The sequence below is a fragment of the Pangasianodon hypophthalmus genome, chromosome 14, assembly GCF_027358585.1.
Source record: "Pangasianodon hypophthalmus isolate fPanHyp1 chromosome 14, fPanHyp1.pri, whole genome shotgun sequence".
Lineage (NCBI taxonomy): Eukaryota > Metazoa > Chordata > Actinopteri > Siluriformes > Pangasiidae > Pangasianodon > Pangasianodon hypophthalmus.
The window spans coordinates 2,429,108-2,451,667 of NC_069723.1; the positions used below are offsets into that span (position 1 = coordinate 2,429,108).

The following is a 22,560-nucleotide window of genomic DNA, read 5'->3' on the forward strand; positions in this document are numbered from 1 at the left end:
TAAATGAAACAAGTCAATATTTGGTGTGATGATCCTCCGCTTTAAAAAAAATAATAGTATCTCAGGTGCAGTGTGTGCAGTTTTCTAAGGAAATGAGCTGGAAGTGTTACTGAGCATCTTGCAGAAGCAGCCACAGTTCTTCTGGAGACTTTGTCTGTCGACTCGCTTCTTATTTCTGCAGCGAAACCCAGCAGCCTTCATTATGTTTTTATCTGAAAAGTGGCTCTTATGGAATCTGCTGCTTTCTTTACTGACATACAAACAATTTTCTGTAACGTTTCATTTTGTGCTGGAAAACTAATGTTTGGAATCTAAAATGTTTTTGTACTGAATCAATAATGTAGAAGTCAGAAAATAAACCTCTATAACAAAGTTTGTACTTAAAAAAAAAAAAAAAAAAAAAAAAAAAAAAAAGGTGCCAAGACTTTTACACAGTACTGTATATATTTGTAAATGTTAAAATTTATTTTAATTAAAATGTTAATTGCAAAACTTTCGCATTAAAAAAAAACCTTTTCTTTAAAGTAAAGGTCAGTTTGCGTAAAATATATTAAAAAATGCTGAATGTTTCAGTTCTGTGGTTTCGAACTGAATCATATTTGGCTGAAAATCGATTAGCGTGGAGCCGAACGCGTCTGCCGTGGGCGTGTTTCTGTACTATATAGCTGTATATAGCTACTTCCTGCTATATTTCTATGCTGCTGTGTCTCTCTTGCGATTTTATGACTGCATTTACGTTTTTGGCCTTGATGCACGATTCCGATATTGTGTCAGTTTTTTTGTTTGGTCTGTTTACAGATATGCAAGACCTGACCCATATCTGTTTCCTGATCAGATTTACATCACTTTGTGCCAAAATGCGCTCGGCTGAAAACAACTTTTTATCGTAATCGTGTTGTTTCCATTGCCGTATTTGTATTTTGCCTTAAGTCCTTTAATTTTCCGTCAGCGTTCGAGACAGGAGCGACTTTATCCTCGCTTTGCCCCATCATTCAAATGATGAATTCTGAATTCTAGCCCAAAAAATTGTCACATAACAAAGAACACTACGGAATTAACAGGAGAATTGGATTTAGATGCGAATCGAACGAGCAGATATCAGATGTCTGTGAAAAACATCGGACTTCATTGTTATATAGAGGTTAAATGCAGCCTGTGTTTTTAAGCGCTTTAAAGCTAACGCGCATCAGCATCGAACTTTACCAAACAAAGTGTTTTATAAACAGAATCGATCAGGATAGTGGCAACAAACTGGAACTGTATTTGTAGCGGTGATTTGGAGCCACTTTTTTCCCCGATGTTTTGATGAATTTGTGTCACTGATGACGTCAATGCGCTCAAAACATGGAAATAAGGTCCAGACCACGGCTGTGAAAAATAAAAACTTTATTTTTATTTTCACTCAACGCTGACTAAAAACTGAGCAGTAATATCAAGTGTAGCATCAAGAGTACATTTTAAACACGTGTTTCAAAAAGTTGCACAATAAAAGTGCCACAATGTCTGGAAAGTGTAAATGTTTTTGTTTGTAACAATGTGCATCTGATTTCTGAGCGATACACGATTCCTGAGTTACGAAACGGAAAATAATTAGTGCAAACTCACTTTATCTGGTACTAAGAGTTAGAATGAGAGAGAGTGTGAGTATGTGTGTGTGTGTGTGTGTGTGTGTGTGTGTGTGTGTGTCCATTCTCCTGCAGTTGAGTCCTGGCTGACTTCTTGAGGCAGAGAAAGCAGACATTAATCTAGATGACTCTCACACACACACACACACACACACACACACACACACACACACACACACACACACACACGCCATTGTGCTAAACAGTAAAAAGGCATTACTTAATTTTACACACCCCTTCTGTTTCTGTGTGTGTGTGTGTGTGTGTATATATGTGTGTGTGTGTGTGTGTGTGTGTGTGTGTGTGTGTGTGTGTGTTTTCATGTATGGTCTGAAGCTACCTTCGTTTTCGATCGTATCAACTGCGTCGTTGACGAGTCGAATGACCGTCACTATGGAAGCTTGGAGAGAGAAATGAAGAGTGGTGAGAAACTCGCGCGCACACACACACACACACACACACACACACACACACACGCAAATCGTCTCGCCTGTACAGCAAAGTCAGTAAGTCACAGTGCAATTTCATTGTGTTAATTATATGCGTAAATCCGTAGCTCGCATTGGTCCACTGCAGCTGCTTCTGTGTTCTGATTGGCTGATGATGACCTAAGCTGTGACAAATGAGAGCCGGCGTATGTCATCATTCCCAAAAGTGAGGACTATGAAGACTCTCACACACGCGCACACACACACACACACACGATCTGAATTAATGATCTGATTATTCACCATTGGAGCGGTGATGCTGAAAATGATGACATACACACTTTCACACTCTTCACACACACACACACACACACGCTGCCATGGAGAGCTGAGGTGGGCGGGGCTTACCGTTGTCATCACAGGAGTCTGATTGGAAGGAGCTCAGTGACTGGACCTCAGAGTTGCTTCCTTTGTTGCTGCCAGAAAAACACATGACCTCCTCCAACATGTCCACTTTCCCTGTGAAGGTCAGAGGTCAAAAGTCAAAGGTCAGACACTCTACGACTTAAGGCTTATTCATTCCTAGGTTATGTTTCATATTTCCTGAATAGATCGAGAGAAATAAACACACACACACACACACACACACACACACACACACACAGTCACTGCTGTCACACTGAGAAGACGAATTTAAAGTGACATTTCAATTCAATCCTGTAACTTCTCTTTAATCTGCGTTTTCTTCTCTCTCTCTCTCTTTCTCTCTCTCTCTTTCTGCCTCTCTGTCCCTCATTGTAATTCTTACAACACACACACACACACACACACACCTCTGGATGTTGAGTCCGGGCAGAGTCTAGACAACACTTTTTTTTTTTCAAGTCTGAGACTTGGACACATCTCAAAAGTTCAATTAAATCACAAAATCCAATTGAATAGAAGAGAGAGAGAGAGAAAGAAAGAAAGCAACAAAGTCAGGACCAAAGAAAGAACAAAAAAAGAATGGAAGAAAGAAAGAAAGAAAGAAAGAAAGAAATGTGGACAGAGAGGGACTGGTTTTGTGAAATGATCGTAAAAGACATGCATGTCCACTAGAATACACGGTGCTAAAAAATCCTAAAAGAAAGAAAGAAAAAGAAAGAAAGAACACAAGAAATCAAGAAAGTCAGGACCAAGAAAGAAAGAAAGAAAGAATGGAAAAAGGAATAAAGAAGTAAAAAAGAACAGAGGGAGAAAGGAAAAAAGCTATAAGGTCAGGAGCAAAGAAAGAAAGAAAGAACAAAAAGAATTAATTAATTAATTAAATAAATAAATACAAAAAATAAGGACCAAAAAAAGAAGTAAAGAAAGAAAGAACAAAAAGAATGGAAAAAAAGAAAAAGAAGAAAGAAAAGAAAGAAAGCAGAAGAAGAAAGAGAAAGAAAGAAAGAAAGAAAGAAAGGAAGAAAAAAAGAATGGAAAAAAGAAATAAAGGAAGAGCGAAAGAACGAAAGCAGACTGTGAAATGATCGTAAAAAAATGTACGTTCTCTAGAATGCACTGTGCTAAAAAGAACTTGAAAGAAAAGAAAGAAAAACAAAAAAGAAAAGTAAAAGAAAAATGGTAAATGGTAAAAGAAAGAAAGAAAGAAAGAAAGTCAGAATGAAAGAAGGAAAGAACAGAGAAAGAAAGATATTTTGTAATTCAGATTCAGGAAAATTGAAAAGTGTAAAATTTACAGAAACAAAGACAAATGCAGTTCCAAGCAGCGATTCATGGGGTCCAAGCACTACTTTACTAACTGACTAATGGATTACAGTTTGCAATTAATGCACCATTTGTTCACTTCTCATCAGCAATTCATCATGGCTGTTCATGTGCAAGGACAATTACTGCCAATTAAGTTATGATTGGCTGTTGTATGCCATGTTTACTAACTGCTCCTGTTCCAGAATTCCTCAAAGTGGAGTCCATGAAGCACAGCTAGGGGGTCCATGATTTTTGAATATTCTTGTACACATTTTTTTAAAAAATGAGTCTAATATTTATGTTGGATTATGTTCAAAAAGTAAATCTGTACTGAGGGCAATCTGTGCGGAGTTTAAAGGGTTAAAGGGGTCTCTGGCTGGTTTAGGAGATAAAATGATCTGGTGCTTGGACCCCTAATGAGCAGAAGAAGTATAAGGAATGCCACGTTCCCACGACATTTGCTGAAACTTTCATGGTTCTTGTACGATGAACAGGACACATGTTGCCCCTGAGTTCGTCCACATATGGAGCATAGAAGGCAGGTATTTTTTAAAGGGGGCAGTCGTTATGTCAGGATAAAGACTTCCTAAAAATTCAGCCTCACTAGGGAGCTACCTTCTGATTGGAACACTGCGTATATATAGGACAGCTGAGGGAATAATAACTGCAGCTCTGACTGTGAGGGGAGGCGAGAGATGCTCGTATCCTGATTCGCCATGATTAGCAGGTCAGGAAGTATATACACACACACACACACACACACACACACACACACACACACTCAATCCTGTCTCTCTCACCATCGTCATCCTCCCAGCTTCTTTTGTTGCTCGGCGAGTCACACTCCGATCGGTTGGGTGCCACGCTGCACACGGCCACGCCCCTCCGTGCCATACTGCCCACCACTCTCGGTGACTCCGTCCCCTGTCTGAACGTGCTCATCTCAGTCAGCTCCACCCCCTTTCTGTCACCACCCCTTTTCTCCAAAGTCCCAAAGCACGGGGTGTACGCCATCGGTCTTACCGGGACCTGGGGTGGCCCTGATAAGCTCCGCCCACCCTCTGTGTAAAGACCGATGGGTTCTCCAGACAGTAAGCCCCGCCCACCCTCGGTGTAGAGGCTGATAGGGTCTCCAGTGCCACACTGCAGGGGAGGGAAGTGTCCGTTGGCTTTGTGCAGCAGTGCAGCAGTGGCCGGGTCCTGGACGAGAGACAGGTCGTTGCGCGAGTAGCTCTTCTGGAACACTTTCTTCCTGAAGGCGACGAACAGAAACACAAGTGCCATGATCAGGAACAGCACCACCGCCACGCCGATAAGCTCCTCCCGCCCAAAGTAGGCGGGGCCAGAGCGCATGTCGGGGACCAGGACGGGACGGATGGCACAGGCTCCACCCACAAAGCCTGGCGTGGTGCAGTTGCAGTAGAAGGAGCCGAAGGTGTTGACACAGGAGGCTCCGCCTTCGCAGCGCTCACCACGTTCACACTCGTTTACATCCTCCTCACACCTGCAGCGTATACACACACACACACACACACACACACACACACACTATTAGTCATATGTGTTTAGATGAAGATTATGGATTAGATTGAGACACTGTTATGAAATAAACATAAAAGCCTACTTTGAGACACACACACCCACACACACACACCCACACGGGTCTTGTATATGAGAGCGTATAAATTAGATTTCTACGACCTGCCATATTCATTTTTCATTGCTTTCAACTGTGCTGCTACATTTTCATTCTTCAAAGCACATCAAAGAAATGCAAGACCGTGTGTGTGTGTGTGTGTGTGTGTGTGTGTATGTGCGGGTGTGCAATTTAATTAAATCGGGCTCTGTGTGTGCGTGTCAGTGATAGAGGGGGCTGGCAATTAAATCCAATATGAGTAAAAGACTTAACTTTGAAAAAACAATGTTTTAAGTTGGTGTGTGTGTGAGTGTCTGAGTGTGTTGTGTGTGTGTGTGTGTGTGTGTGTGTGTGTGTGTGTGTGTGTGAGCAATGAATCAAAGAAAACACTGAGTTGGAGAGAGAGAGAGCAACAGAGAGATAGAGACTTCAGAATGAATGGATAAGAGGAGGAGTGAGAAATGAGGAGTAGATGAGAGCAATAGAGAGATTGATGGCTCCCTCTCCTGGTGACAGTGTGTGTTGCATCACCCTCAGTGTTTACAGGATTTCATTACACACTTCATTTCACTGAAAAATTCATAAACTTTAGCAGGAATACACCACTAACACCAGCATTAAACACCAGCATTAAACACCAGCACTAACACCAGCACTAACACCAGCACTAAACACCTTTATTACACTATTAATACACTATTAATAAACTGTTATTACACCACTAACACACCACTAACACTAACACTGATCACTAATGCATCATTATTACAGCAGTAATACTCTCTTAATACACCATTAACACCAGCACTAAACACCAATAATACACTATTAATACACCATTAATACACCATTAATAAACCATTATTACACCACTAACACTATTAATACTAATACTGATCATTAACACATCATTATTACAGCAGTAATACTCTCTTAATACACAATTAACACCAGCACTAACACCAGCACTAACACCAGCACTAACACCAGCACTAAACACCAATAATACACTATTAATACACTATTAATACACCATTAATAAATCATTAATAAACCATTATTACACCACTAACACTACTAATACTACTAATACTGATCATTAACGCATCATTATTACAGCAGTAATACTCTCTTAATACACAATTAACACCAGCACTAACACCAGCACTAAACACCAATAATACACTATTAATACACCATTAATAAATCATTAATAAACCATTATTACACCACTAACACTACTAATACTACTAATACTAATACTGATCATTAACGCATCATTATTACAGCAGTAATACTCTCTTAATACACAATTAACACCGGAATTAATACATGTATGCATATTTTATGCAACTTATATTATTTTTATTTATTTTTATTTTATCAATTAATTTTTGTCATGAATGAAAATCAGTTAATTATTACAATAATTTAAAGTGTGTGTGTGTGTGTGTACTGACGTGAGGCCAGTGTATCCCCTCTTGCAGCTGCAGAGGAAGGCGTTGCCGATGGGCTTACACACACCGCCGTTTCGGCAGGGGTTTGGCGCACACACACCAATCTCGGTCTCACAGCGCCGCCCGGTGTACAGAGGACCACAATTACACGAGAAACCTGACAGAGAGAGAGAGAGAGAGAGAGAGAGAAAGACAGACACTCTAAGCACCAGAAAATCCTCCACACACACACACACACACACACACACACACACACACAGCTGGACAAGCGTGCATTAATTATATGCCAAGCAGGAGAATAATGGCGTCCACCGAAAACGACTGCAGAGTAATTATGCAGTAATTACTTTCGCGCACACACACATACATACACTCACACACACACACACACACACACATATTATGAATATTCAGAGCTGATACAATAATCACAGCTGTCAGCCAGTTCGCCGAGTGTGTGTGCAGAGCTGTGTTTAGAGATTGACACTGATGAAGGGAAGAAACCATTAACACACACCGTGCTGGAAAAAGTGAGCTTTAGTCTCTAACTGAACACCTGAACACCTCTAACTGAACACCAGCACAACATGTTGTGTACCACAACAACGTCACCTTATATCCTGTATAACGAGCACATGTAGTGAGTAAGAGGACATTCAGGAGTGGAGCTGGGCTTAAGTACGTGAATAAATCCTGCTTAAGGACGAGTTCAGGGTGGTGAATGTTACCTAAAAATGTCAAAATCAAGCTAAATATCAGCAACGGGACAACACTACTGTGAGGAAATACATAAATAATGCAGGTCAAATATGAAACTTACGATAAAATTATAATACTGCTTCATGATTTTCGTTAGTTTAGTGGTAGGGGTAATATTCATTAAGGCTCATTAGTATTCCAATACTAAATATTTCAGGTAAACAAAACACACACACACATTTTCCTTACTTGTGAGGACTTGTGAGTGCTTCCCATTGACAAAATTATTAATTGAGGTAATTAACGCTATGCTACACCTAAATATACCTCTAACCTTAACCTCAATAAAAAGGAAACACTTCGGCTCTTTTCGTTCTTTTTTTGTTTAAATAAAAGGTGCAGAGACACACACACACACCTCCGTTGGGAAGGCTGGTGCAGGCAGCTCCGTGGGCGCAGGGTTGGCGTGCGCACGGATCATGGTGAAGCACACAGCCGAGCGTCACCTCGCCCAGCGCCGTCACCTCCACGTGTGTGTGTGAGCGTGTGTGTGTTGCTGCAGGTGCCTGTTTGTTGTGCAGTGGCAGCTCGACATCGTTCAACGCTAACGAGTCCAGGCAGCCCTGGAAACCGTCGCTATGCCACGCCCCCATTGAAATGGACCAATCGGGGCCAGGGAGGTGGGAAGCAGCCGGGGCCTGTTGTGTCCAGTCGTCTAATGAGAGGCTGCTGGAGTTTCGACCCAACTCGAGGGTCACGTGATGCCAGCGACCATCATTGATTGGTCGGGTGGTGATGGCGAGGACTCCACCTCCTTCAGAACAGCCCAGCTGTAGCTGGAGACATCCGTCCTCCATCTGTCAAACACACACACACCCACACACCCACACCCACACACATACACACACAGAGAGACAGGGCTTAAAGTGACAAGCAAACAGACAGTGTTTAGGAAATATATGTTGACAGAAGTTTCTGTGTGTGTGTGTGTGTGTGTGTGTGTGTGTGTGTGTGTGTGTGTGTGGACCTTTAGCATGGCACAGGGGGCGGGGTGTGTGTACAGGATCACGCCGCTACTCTGCAGTGTTCTGATGCGGAGCTGCAGTTTCACCTCATCGCTCTTCAAGCCGTCAATCACGTGGTACTTTATATAACTGTTGCCGTAGAAACTCAGAGAGGTGTGACCTGGGCACGCACACACACACACACACACACACACACACACACACAAACAGTTTTACTAAACATCTCTTTCAAAACACTTACTCTGTACATTTACATACATCTGTTGTAAATGTCTAGAAGATTTGCATATATTTTATGATGTCAAACAAATTATGAACATTGTCTATTGTCTGAGAAACTTAAAACACACACAGCACTTAGTAGGAACACACATGAACACACACACACACACACACACACACTAACACCCACATACCTGCACATTCTCCTAGTTTCCCTGGCGGGCACTGGCAGGCGTACGGTCCTCTGCTGTTGTCTGTCTTCACACACTGCATGTCATCAGGACAGACCACGTCCTCACACACCTCCGATATCGCAGAACATCGTCCATCTGCCAAAGAGAGAGAGACAGTGAGAAAGAGATAAAGATTTCAAGAAAGATACTTGGCAGGGTTCAGTACCAATCTTCATACCAGCTCAACACACACACACAACCATGTCAGTACTGCTAGTAAATAGTAACACAGTACTAGTAATAGTGATAGTAAATAGTTTACAGAATTATTTACAAAAATAAAGTAAAAGTTGTAATGGCATAAGTTTTCACCCATTGCTAAGAAACCCCTAAATAACCACCCTGTGAACACCATACCCACAGTGAAGCATGGTGGTGGTAGCATCAGGGTGCTTTTCATCAGCAGGGAATACTTTGCTCTTTCTGTTTAATCACTCGTGTTACAGTGCGTTATGATAAACAAATTTTGCACCAACGTTGTGCAAATCAAACTGTAAAAATCCCAATGAAGTCCATATCAGTTCCAAGGGGGGTGAATACTTTTGCAAGGCTTTGTATGAGATGTGTTCCCTTTCCACGACTCACCAGAGCAGACGCAGCGTGCGCTCCGTTGAAACCGCGGTGAGACGAAGCTGCTGGTGCTGGTGGTGTAAGTGAGCAGTGCGTGTGTGTCGAGTGTGATGGTCTGTTCGCAGCGCGCCTCTCCGCACTCCAGACCTGAACAGTTCTTATCCAGAACAGCAGAAACGCGCAGGACCTGTTCGAGCCGCCGCCGTGCTGCGCTTAGCTTCTGGCTCACCAGCGCTGCTGCCAGGAAGCCGCCACCCCCTGGAGCCTCCACAGCCAATAGGAGGTCAAGCTGGCCTGTGGTCTCCACCGGCTGCACACTGAGCACATGCAGGGCATCGGGCGTCCCTGTTCCCATGGCATCGGCGATGGCGCGGCGAACAGCAGTGAGATGACGCGAGACAAAGTCGTGCGGCGAGACGCGCTCGAAGCGCACTGTAACAGCGTGACGCAGCATAGAAGCCGACGCCCACTCCACGTGCACGCTCACGGGCACGCTCACGGAGAAACGGCCGTCCGTCACCGTGGCATTCAGAGAGTAGCGACCCGCGTCCAGACCGGAGAGAGCGATGATGCGTCCGTCACGTGGGTTCACCTGAGACAGAGGGAAAGATGGAGGCTTTATAGAACAGTACACAGTATTTAATATATAACCAATATTGGGAGAGAGCGACAGATATCACACACACACACACACACACACACACACACACACCTTAAAGAGGCTGTTCTGTTGGTGCGTGTGTCCATAGGTGAGGATGTCGAAAGCGTCCTGGTCCGTGGCATGAATCTGTCCAATCACACCTCCTGGGAACTCATCCTCCACCGTCACAATGTGGACGTGTAGCGGAGATGCTACAGGCATGTGCACGCTCTCCTCGATCACACGCACGTGCACGAGTGTGGTTGATGACAACGGCGGCCTGCCGGAATCACGGGCCTGGAGTGCCAAGATTGGTCAAGATAAATTAAAAACAAAAACCAATGAACCTGAGTTTAAAATATTAACATAATATATACTAATACTGACTGCTAGGCTAGCATATTATTGTGTCAATAGCTAAAAACAATAGTAAAAACACTAACTACCATAACTTCTAGAGTAGCACATTTACATTAAACACGCTAACTGAATGCACAAACTACCGTAACTCCTGGAGTAGCACATTTACATTAAACACGCTAACTAAATATACAAACTACCGTAACTTCTAGAGTAGCACATTTACAGTAAACACGCTAACTAAATGCACAAACTACCGTAACTTCTGGAGTAGCACATTTACAGTAAACACGCTAACTGAATGCACAAACTACCGTAACTCCTGGAGTAGCACATTTACATTAAACACGCTAACTAAATATACAAACTACCGTAACTTCTAGAGTAGCTCATTTACAGTAAACACGCTAACTAAATGCACAAACTACCGTAACTTCTGGAGTAGCACATTTACAGTAAACACGCTAACTGAATGCACAAACTACCGTAACTTCTGGAGTAGCACATTTACAGTAAACACGCTAACTGAATGCACAAACTACCGTAACTTCTGGAGTAGCACATTTACAGTAAACACGCTAACTAAATGCACAAACTACCGTAACTTCCGGAGTAGCACATTTACAGTAAACAGGCTAACTAAATGCACAAACTACCGTAACTCCTGGAGTAGCACATTTACATTAAACACGCTAACTAAATATACAAACTACCGTAACTTCTAGAGTAGCACATTTACAGTAAATACGCTAACTAAATGCACAAACTACCGTAACTTCTGGAGTAGCACATTTACAGTAAACACGCTAACTAAATGCACAAACTACCGTAACTTCTGGAGTAGCACATTTACAGTAAACACGCTAACTAAATATACAAACTACCGTAACTTCTAGAGTAGCACATTTACAGTAAACACGCTAACTAAATTCACAAACTACCGTAACTTCTGGAGTAGCACATTTACAGTAAACAGGCTAACTAAATGCACAAACTACCGTAACGTCTGGAGAAGCACATTTACATTAAACACGCTAACTGAATGCAAATGTGCTACTCCAGAAGTTACAGTAGTTTGTGCATTTACATTAAACACGCTAACTTTTACGGTATAACTTCAGGAGTTACGGTAGTTTGTGCATTCAGTTAGCGTGTTTAATGTAAATGCACAAACTACTGTAACTTAGTAGTAGCACATTTACATTAAACACGCTAACTAAATGCACAAACACCCGTAACTCCTGGAGTAGCACATTTACATTAAATACGCTAACTGAATGCACAAACTACCGTAACTCCTGGAGTAGCACATTTACATTAAACACGCTAACTAAATGCACAAACTACCGTAACTCCTGGAGTAGCACATTTACATTAAACACGCTAACTAAATATACAAACTACCGTAACTTCTAGAGTAGCACATTTACAGTAAACACGCTAACTAAATGCACAAACTACCGTAACTTCTGGAGTAGCACATTTACAGTAAACAGGCTAACTAAATGCACAAACTACCGTAACGTCTGGAGAAGCACATTTACATTAAACACGCTAACTGAATGCAAATGTGCTACTCCAGAAGTTACAGTAGTTTGTGCATTTACATTAAACACGCTAACTTTTACGGTATAACTTCAGGAGTTACGGTAGTTTGTGCATTCAGTTAGCGTGTTTAATGTAAATGCACAAACTACTGTAACTTAGTAGTAGCACATTTACATTAAACACGCTAACTAAATGCACAAACACCCGTAACTCCTGGAGTAGCACATTTACATTAAACACACTAACTAAATATACAAACTACCGTAACTTCTGGAGTAGCACATTTACAGTAAACACAGTAACTGAATGCACAAACTACCGTAACTTCTGGAGTAGCACATTTACAGTAAACACAGTAACTGAATGCACATTTATAAAACTTAACATACAGCATCTTGACTATCACTGTTGCTCTCACCTCAACCTGAATGACATACTCCGTTCTCTCAGACCTGCGGAACATCTGATTGGACGTTATAAGCCCCTCCCTGTCCAATGCAAACCACATCCCCTCATTTCCCGAGAGGATGTTGAAGTGGAACGGCGGGCCGTTGTGGGCGGCGTCTTTATCGGTGACTGACAGCTGCAGGATGCTCGTCCCAACTGGCTTATTCTCCTGTCGATCAAAAAATGAATCATAATCAGATGCTGTATATTTTAATATCCATTTTTATACACTGATATATTACTGCGTCACTCATCGAGTGTACCTGAATAACCGCCGTGTGATTTGCTGGAGAAAAAGTGGGCGGGTTGTCGTTGATGTCGGAGATGTCGATGTTAACGATCACAGTTGAAGACATGGAGGGAGTTCCGCTGTCCAGAGCTCTTACTGCCAACGCATAACCCGCAATCTGGAGAGACGGACACGATAACAAACAGACACAGAGAGAGAGAGAGAGAGAGAGAGAGAGAGAGAGAGAGAGAGAACAAGATTATAGAATAATTATAGAATATTTTTTACACAATGGATAATAATAGGGGTTAAAATTGGCAGTAAAATGTATAATATGATACACCAAAGATAGATTTTTAGTGAAAGATTATAGCTGTAAGACTTCTAATATAGATATTTTTTTAAAAATTATAACCACTAAAGTAAACTTTTTAATAAAAATTCATCACTTATATACTCTGATTTACTAACATCCCAAATAAAGAGGCTAATGTATGCGTGTAATCTGACAAACTGCGTATGATTTACAAAGAATAATGAATCAGTGACATCATGTGCTAATAAAGGGAGAGGCACCAATGTTGTAATCAGGTTTTTGTATGTGCTAATAGTTCTGCTGAATTCTCTCAGAAGGTGTTGATTAATTTTCTATCACAGCAGCTCTGTCATTAGCTCAGGCTGCAGATCACAGGTTTCTATTCATTGTTTCTATAATAACAGCTCATTCACAGTCTTGTTAATTAACCAAGATGCATAATCACTGATATGGCGACAGTTTCTGTAATTATTTATTTATTTAACATTTATGGAAGGAGTCTCCAGTGTCCAGTGCTTTTTAACAGTAAGCTTTCCATAACTGGAAAGTCTTCATTGTCTAATTGTAATAGCACACACTTCAAGAGAGAGAATTAAGAGAGGTTGGTGAAGGAATGACTGTTTATAGCTGTTTTAACAATTAAATTAAATGTAACTATAAATGGATAAAAAGCAAGTGTCGTTTGTAATCATTGTCGAATTGCCGTGATTTAGTAAAACACTCAAGGATGTGATGTTAGTGGAAAATAATCAATTTCAGGGAGGTTACAAGGTGGTAACAATCAAAGTCACTGATTAATTTACTAGAACTGCATGCCCCTGAGCATTTTATTCTTTATTTGATACCTGTAGTAAAGTTTGTATCTTAAAAAGACTCAACTGAAGAAAAAAAGTGAAACTGAAAGTCGTGTATAATGCTGATTAAAGGTGTACTTTAACTAAACTAAAACTTTAAAATATGATATGAACACAAAATAACTTTAACTAAACTAAAACTTTAAAATATGATAGGAATACAGAATAAAAGAGTGTGTTCTGTTCATAAGGTAAATGTAAATGAAACACATTTTCATATGTGGAGAAGATGTAATCTATAAAAACGTTACCGCAATGACAACAAGTCAGAATTTTGTGATACATAATTTTGAGAACAGACCTATGTTAATTTAATACCTGCCCTTCAGTTGTATTTTTATATCTATTTGCACATAAAGATGGTTCTTGAAGTGCCATTCAAGCTTAAGTGTCAGTTTAATACCAATAAAGTAATGGATTGGCATGTTTAAGTAGAAATGATTTTTTTACTCAATAGATAGTTGATAATTTGGTCTCCGACATGGTGAGCTTGTTGTCATGGAAACCGTGGTGTTGTTCCTCACCGTTTCTCGATCCAGCTGTTTGTTGACTTTGATCTGGCCCGTCACTGGCTCGATGAAGAACTGGTTCTCGCGGTCGCCGCTGACGATGGAGTACAGGATGTCACCGTTCACCTGGCTGTCGATGTCTTCGGCGGTCACCTAAGCAACCAGAACAACACGTCATCACGTCGCTCAGAATCCCACCATCCCACCGTTGATTAAACAGTAACAGTGATAGTTTCATAAACAAGCTACAGAACAAGCTACAGTAGCACAAAGCTGTTGCTCTCTTTCCTTTTCTGGTTGTTGTTTATTCTTTTTAATGTTGGATGTGGGTACCTTGACGACGGCATCACCAATGTTAGCGTCCTCCCTGATGATGGCGCTGTAAACGTCACGCCCAAACATCGGCGCATTATCATTGACGTCCGTTATATTGATGTTCACCATGGCAACAGCGGTGAGGGGTGGAGTTCCGCCATCGCGAGCTTCTATTGTGAGAAAGTAATCTTTACAGGTCTCGAAGTCCAGAGGGTGAGACACGGAGATCACTCCTGCACAAACACACACATCATCATGCTCTTAAAACACACACTCTACACACTACAAAGGTCATCTATAAATAGTATGCATTCTTCTGCACTGTTATTCCATAGTATATCTAATGTAGTGTATAACGTGCCTTTGAAAGAAAATAAAATGCTATAAAAAATGGCACCTAAACAATGTACTATGCGGTGAATAGGGTGTCGTCACTGACACCATCCATGCGTAGTGTCTTTAAATATCTATGCAAAGCAATTATTAATGAAACTTAGAGCAAACGTGAGCTGTAAGCTGAAAAGTGTCCGACTGCGTGTGTGGGAACGAGATTAAGTGAGTGAAGAGGCGGGTGGCTGCGATTTAGGACACAAACGGCCTCAGGCTGTCTATATCTCAGCTTTATATACTGGCTAGAACAGCGAGAGCTGAATTGCATTATAGAATGAAATATGTGTCTGTGTGTGTGTGTGTGTGTGTGTGTGTGTGTGTGTGTGTGTGTGTGTGGTCCTATAACTTCTGTGGTCAAAAAAGCATGGATAAATTTCAGCCTAACAAATTTCAATCACTTTTTTTTGACAGATTCATTCCAAACACCAGAGCAAGCAGTGTTAGCTAGCATAGGATTTAGCAGCCAGAATAATGCTGTCACAGTTACCATAGCATCTATAAAACCTTAAACTAAATATCATTATATTAATGTATGTCAAAAATTTTATGCCAGCTATCTGTGATAAATACTATTTAGTAAGCATTTTTAGCTAGCTACCTACATATTTAGCAGTTACAATAAAGCTTTCCAGACACAATAAACACTGGACGCTGCTTGTGTCTACGTCTCAATACTAAATACTAACATACATAATGTACTGTATAGCGAGCATTCCATGCTAGCTAATTAGCTAAATGTTTATCAGTGACAACAACGCTTTCTCACAAGAAGGCCCCCGGCTCTCAAAAGTACCTTTACACACAAAAGATTGTGTAAAGAGATTTTCTTAGAAATCCTGTCAGGTTAGCTCACTTTAGCCAGCTGAACAGCATTAGGAGTGAAAATTATGAACATTTTATAAACAAGACAAAGATCCTCTCAGAAAGCCTGTCAGATTTAGTTCATGTTAGCCAGCTAACCAACATTAGCAGTGAAAAGTATTAATATTTATGAATATGACTTCAAAATCCTCTCAGAAATCCTGTCAGGTTAGCTCATTACCCATCAAAAAAATATTAGCAGTGAAGATTAGTAACATTTATAAATACGACTTAAAATCCTCTCAGCAATCCTGTCAGGCTAACAGAATAAGACATATGTATACTGATTGACCATATGTAACTAGTACAACAATAGTACAACTTTCGATAGATGCTATTTGGAAATTGTGTTATCTAACTAGTGAAACATTTAGCCACCATAAAAATGCCATGCCATGACTTGGGATTTTGTTTAAAACTAGACATACTAAACAGCGGTAGTAGTAATAACATTATGTCTAGTAGACTAGCAGTACCCATCTTATCTTATCTATAAAATGGTACTATGTTGGCTTGCTACTTAGCATGCTAGTATACTAGCATTTGGGACACAGCCATACCAGTTTGTATAAGATTTGTCTTCTCACCTGTGTGTGTTTCAATGCTGAAGTGCCCTTGAGCGTTCCCAGATCGGATGCTGTAATAGATGTCAGCGTTAGTACCGATGTCCTTGCTGTGTGCATGGACACGCAGCACTGCGGTGCCAGCTGCTGCATCCTCGCCCAGCGTGGCACTGTAGTCACGCCGCTCGAACACCGGAGGGTTGTCATTTACATCCAGCACGGCAATGGTGAGGTTGGCAAGAGACGAGAGACGGTAGGGGACACCTAGGTCAGACGCCCGTATTACCACAAGGTACGAGGATTGGACCTCGCGGTCCAGCGGACGCTCCAGAGCCACCACACCTGTCCACTTATCGATGGAGAAGACACCTTCAGCCGAGTCTACTAGTGAGTACACTACTTTACGGCTCTCACCTGAGACAGAGAGACAGACAGAAAAGGAGAGAGAAGATTACAGATGGAAAATTGATGCATAATGCAGGCTTGTCTGATTACAGTTTCTGCAAGGTTTTTGCCCCTTCCTTTTATTAAAAAAAAAAAAAAAAATCCAGAGCTTTTTCATAATTTCTCTGGACGTTTTTTTTAAACTTTCAAAGCTTTCCATGTTCAGGTTTGGTGCTAAATATGAAAGGTCATTATCAATGTCATTGTGAAATGTGATATGCATTCAGGGGACGGAATTAGTGCAGAAAATAAGGGAATGTCCAAAGACAACCAAAAATCTTGGTGTCTTCCTTTGACTACAGACTCTCCATACCTTTGTTCCAGATTTTTAATACTTTTCCATTTCTGGAATTGAATGCCTAAATCTTTTCAGATTTTAAGATGTGTACAAGAACCCCTTTTCTGGTTTTCAGGTGTTTTGCCACAGGATGGCTTTGGAAAGGTAAAGAAATGGTCTAATGCTGTGTTCGAGGCGAAGTTGCCCCCCTCAACTTGAAATTTCATCTCGTCAACTTGGGGTAGTCTTCTCAATTACCAGTTCCTTCCCTGTTTACAGAGTGACATTAAATCAGCACGGCTGCTCCCACTGTGAACAGAGTAAAGTCCCCAACAATTTCAGTACGAAATGTTGCATGAATGCTTAAAGTTCTAGTAGAACAGAAACAGTAGCCACTCAGACCTGTAACTCTAAAAGTGCGGTTAAAGTAGCTTGTTAAGAGCGTTACATACTCTGACAGAGCAAACAATTGACACGCTTTCATGGAGGCGTCCATATTTTTTTTTCCACTTCGCATGTCGAACAAGTGGAAAATTATGTTCTTACAATTTGCAAATTAACACTTATAAGGCACCACAAATGCAGCACAAGGTTTCAAGTACAGAGCCTCTCATACACCAAGACTCCTCCTTGTGGTGTCATATGGTAACTGAGGTTCTTGCATCTCCAGGCAAAATCAGGAGCATATCTCAAGACTGCTGTGGGCTCCACAGGATGGTCTCCTAAATGGAGGCAACCACTTGTTGCCCCTCTGCCTTAGGGGCTAGTCTTGCACTACAAACTGAAATAAGCAAGTGCTGGGGGTACAAACTTGCACACTTTCATAAAGCTGTAAACCATGTCTAAAGGTTGTCACAACCTCAAGCCCAAAAACTTTCATAGGTTGGATGAACACACTGAAGCCATCTCAATCCAGCCCAGAATACAAATGTTACCAAATTTTAGCATTCTACAAGAGCAACATGATTCTTTCATTTTTACAGAAACTCTAAAAGCAGTTTGAAAGTTTTTACAAGTCCAGACCATGCCTTTAACTGAGTGGTATGGAGAGTCATTGTGGATTGTGGGGGAAGAAGTCTGAGAACTTGGGTTGGAGCTCCAGGGGGCTTCTGCAGAGGTGGCGGGGTGGACTCCGTTTAGAAGAGTGAAGGGGAACAACAGGTAGTTAACTAGGAAGAAAGTGGAGCTCCATTAAAATTCACAAGATACCCAATCCAGGCAACATTCCAGCTGGAGCACTTTATCTGTCCATCAGCCAGGTCTGAGGGGAAAGGTTGCATCCGTCAGAGGTATTAAAATTGGCAAAAAATGATGATAAAGCTGTCAACAGAAACAGCAGAAGGATATTGCTGATATCATTACAGGAAAAGTTCTAAGTAGGGTCCTGCAGAACTGCTGCAAGAAACTGCTTTGAACATTACGTTTTTTTTTTTTTGGTTACAAAAAAGTTGATCATTCTCTAATTTTACACAGAAAATCTAATAATCGTAAAAAAGACTTTACCACAAGGCACCTGGGCCAGACAATGTTCTAGCAACCTCCTGAGCTGGACTGTCAAACATACCATACCCAATTACCAGAGATCTTTTGCCTGTTCATTAGCCAGTGAGAAACAAAGGTAAAAGAGCTGTCTTGGAAAGTAAAAGAAAGTAGAAGTACAGTAGAAGAGCAACATCATTATTATCCACTGTAGGAAATCTTTTAGCTAATGTTCCTCTTTAAAGAGACATCAACAACAAAACAGACACACTATATGGCCAAAGACCTGACCATTACACTGACCATTACACTGATATGTGAGCCTTCCCCAAACTGTTGCCACACAGCCAGGTCCATGAAGACATGGTTTGCCAAGGTTGGAGTGGAAGAACTCGAGTGGCCTGCACAGAGCCCTGACCTCAACCGCCTTGAACAATAAATGAGAATGTGGTCTTCTCGCCCGACATCAGTGCCTGACCTGAAAGCACAAATCCACACAGCTACTTTCCAAAATCCAGTGGAAAGTCTTCCCAGAAGAGTGGAAGATTTTATAGTGGGGGGCAAGTCTGAAATGGGATGCTCAACAAGCACATATGACTGGTGTGATGGTCAGATGTCCACATACGTTTGGCCATATAGTGTACTTCCAAGAGTTTCCGTTTGACTTTTGCACAAAATAAAGTATAGTAGACACTGTTATCACATCCAGGCAGCTGCTGGAAGAGTGTAAGGAACAGCATCAGGACTTGTTTTTTGTATGAATCAACTTGTCCAAAACCCTTGTTGCAGTGAACAAGGAGCTGTTGTGGAAATCCTACAAAATTGTGACTGCTCAGAAAAAAAAATAACCTGCATCCTTCAGGAGGTCCACATGTCCTTAAGCGGGATGGATTCTGAGTCTTTCTGTGTGAGCAAGACTGTATCCCCAGACCAGGTTGTCTAAGTGTGTCATATCCTACTCTATCAAGACATAAAACACAACACTAGTTTCATCATAGGATTCTGTCTGGATGAAATGAGATTTCACGGCAGTACAAAAGCCACCTCTTGCCACATACTGAGCTGAGAGGATCTCAAAAGAATGCTGCTGTACCGTCTACAAGAAAATGGGGTTAAACATCTGAAAAAAAAAATGTCAGAAACTGAAATCCTGGCCAACTGTAACTGTTCACCGTCAATGGAGGCATGTTGTCCACAGTAACACAGCAGAAACATCTTGGCAGCATTCTGTCCTTAAACAACAACATCGCCTAAAGCAGGCCTCAGTCTCTTTTGGTCAGCTAAAAAAAATCAGAAAAAAAACTGCACACAGCGACTACAGTGGCTGTCTATCAACTCAGTGTTTTCAGCAGATTCTTGGCATTTTCTTGAGGGGAAAAAGCTCATTCTGAAACTCATTCTGCAGATTGCAGTTTATAAACACTTGGACATGTCACACATATGGACATGTGGTCGCTACCCAGAGAGATCCTGTTCAGATCCTGTTCAGATAACTAATGTCTGTTTCTAGTGGGATGAAAAGGCCGGATTAAAAAAACAGCCAAGGACAGTTCTCAAATCCTGCAAAATCACCCATTGAGCTGCTCACACATCAAGATCACACTGGAGATAACGGCATCAGGGGGTGCTCCTTTTTGAGCAGAATGAAAACCACCAGAAGTGGAAACAATGTGAACGAAGGCATGTAGCAACACTGCAGAACAGATCGCACACAGGACTGCACACACACACAGGAACTCATCAATAATGCAGGGGAAGTTAGAAAGCACCGCATGTATGTATGTATGTGTGTGTGTGTGTGTGTGTGTGTGTGTGTGTGTGTGTGTGTGTGTGTGTGTGTGTGTGTAGTTCGTACCCAGGTCTGGATCTATGGCATTTAGCTGTGTGAGTAGCGCTTTCGCAGCTGTGTTCTCGTAAACGCTGGTCTTGTAATGGGCGGAGCCAAACCGTGGAGGGTTATCATTAACATCCAGTAGCATGATGGAAACAGTTGCCTCACATGAAAGCCCACCCCCGTCTGTTGCCCTGGCAACAAGAGAATACCGCTCAACTTTCTCCCGGTCCAATGACGTTGCAGTTTTTAGCTCTCCTGCAAAACACACACACACTAAGTCGTCATCATCATGATGGACAGACAGAGAGATAGACACAAATAGACAGATAAACAGATAGATAGATAGATAGACCTGTGTAAGGGTGTATCGTGAAGTCCTCAGCCCCGCCCCCTGACAGTGTGTACTGTAGTTGTGCGTTAGAGCCAGTGTCTGCATCCGTCGCTCTCACTCTCAGGATCAGATTTCCAATAGGGACATCCTCTGAGACAGATGCAGTGTACATCACCTACACACACACACACACACACACACACACACACACACACACACACACACACACAGAAACAAATGAGGCACAAGCACAAATACATGTACACACACAAAGTAACTGTGTGTCCATGTTTTTCTGTGTGTATGTGTGTGTTGGTGTGTTTGTGCATGTCTCACCGGGTCACACACGGGACTGTTGTCGTTGGCATCGGTGACGAGCACATGGACGGTTGCTGTGGCAACATGGAGGCCGTCCGTTGCCGTGACGTTGATGACGTAACGTTCTTGCTGCTCACGATCCAATGGCCGCTTCACGTACAGCTTCCAATCAGAGGAGAGTAAACTCAAAGCGAACACATCGCCACGGTTACCACCTGCACGCACGCACACACACACACACACACACACACACACACACACACACACACACTACTTAACAACTGTCCTTATTATTTCTGTTACGAGGCTGTCTTAAATCACACCATGTTCAATATTTTCTATAGCTAGTATTGTAGCTAGTTATACGAGTAGCTAGTCTTGTATGTAGCTATGACAACATTTTACATTTTTGAGAGAAAACCTGGTAGAAAAACAAGTGCAATGCAGCTTTCTTTCTCACACACACCTCACAAGTCTCACACACACACACACACACACACACACCTCACAAGTCTCACACACACACACACCATTTACCTAATGGACACCAGCATTTTTGTCCCCATTACATCTTTCATTGCCTTGAAGTTGGTGGGTGAACATGATGTCATTCCCATAAGGCAATAAAAATGCGCACACTCACAAACACACACTCACAAACACACACACACACACACACACACACACACACACACCTATATGTATTAATAACCGCTGCCATTTGTGCCAGGCTCATTAGTATAAATTGTAATAATCACACCTTTTATTTTCATTTATGTTATTAAGGTCAAACTTTAATGAGCACTAATTTATCTCACTCACACACACACACACACACACACACACACACACACACACACAGACAGACAAAGAGAGAAATGGTAGAATGATGGATAGAATAAATTAAATGGGAACACAGTAATCTAAAACAGTTGGCTCAATAAATGTCCAGTCAGTGTGCCCTTAAGCAGGCATGTATATATACACACACACACACACACACACACACACACACTCTTATTTATCTAAATAGACAGTTAAATTTGACTCTGTTGGAGGCTAATAACACATAGAAGGGCTCTTTGTCTTTATCACTTTATTTCCTCCTCCTCCCACTTTCTCTCTCCCTCTCTCAATCCACTTCATCACTTGCTGTTATTTGCTCTTTAATAATTTTTTTCTTTTGAGTCAACAAAAGCAACATCAACCAATTACCAAA

At 41.6% G+C, this 22,560-nt stretch overlaps 1 protein-coding gene across 4 annotated transcripts in view; it reads right to left on the reverse strand.

Annotated features, from left to right (window-relative positions):
- The window catches only part of fat3a (FAT atypical cadherin 3a), a 120,139-nt gene that overhangs the window by 2,768 nt on the left and 94,811 nt on the right, over nucleotides 1-22,560 (reverse strand). For 2 of the 4 annotated variants that reach the window (XM_053239658.1, XM_053239659.1), the window contains 17 exons: nucleotides 21,360-21,556; nucleotides 21,045-21,198; nucleotides 20,714-20,947; nucleotides 16,683-17,072; nucleotides 14,863-15,077; nucleotides 14,545-14,682; nucleotides 12,885-13,028; nucleotides 12,593-12,790; nucleotides 10,339-10,563; nucleotides 9,642-10,218; nucleotides 9,018-9,152; nucleotides 8,604-8,761; nucleotides 7,995-8,433; nucleotides 6,881-7,034; nucleotides 4,585-5,288; nucleotides 2,462-2,572; nucleotides 1,966-2,025 (listed from right to left, as the gene is read on the reverse strand). In XM_053239658.1, coding sequence (XP_053095633.1) covers nucleotides 1,966-2,025; nucleotides 2,462-2,572; nucleotides 4,585-5,288; nucleotides 6,881-7,034; nucleotides 7,995-8,433; nucleotides 8,604-8,761; nucleotides 9,018-9,152; nucleotides 9,642-10,218; nucleotides 10,339-10,563; nucleotides 12,593-12,790; nucleotides 12,885-13,028; nucleotides 14,545-14,682; nucleotides 14,863-15,077; nucleotides 16,683-17,072; nucleotides 20,714-20,947; nucleotides 21,045-21,198; nucleotides 21,360-21,556 — 4,233 coding nt within the window. The remainder of the gene's footprint in view (nucleotides 1-1,965; nucleotides 2,026-2,461; nucleotides 2,573-4,584; nucleotides 5,289-6,880; nucleotides 7,035-7,994; nucleotides 8,434-8,603; nucleotides 8,762-9,017; nucleotides 9,153-9,641; nucleotides 10,219-10,338; nucleotides 10,564-12,592; nucleotides 12,791-12,884; nucleotides 13,029-14,544; nucleotides 14,683-14,862; nucleotides 15,078-16,682; nucleotides 17,073-20,713; nucleotides 20,948-21,044; nucleotides 21,199-21,359; nucleotides 21,557-22,560) is intronic. The other 2 variants (XM_053239660.1, XM_053239661.1) reach the window with 1 other exon arrangement.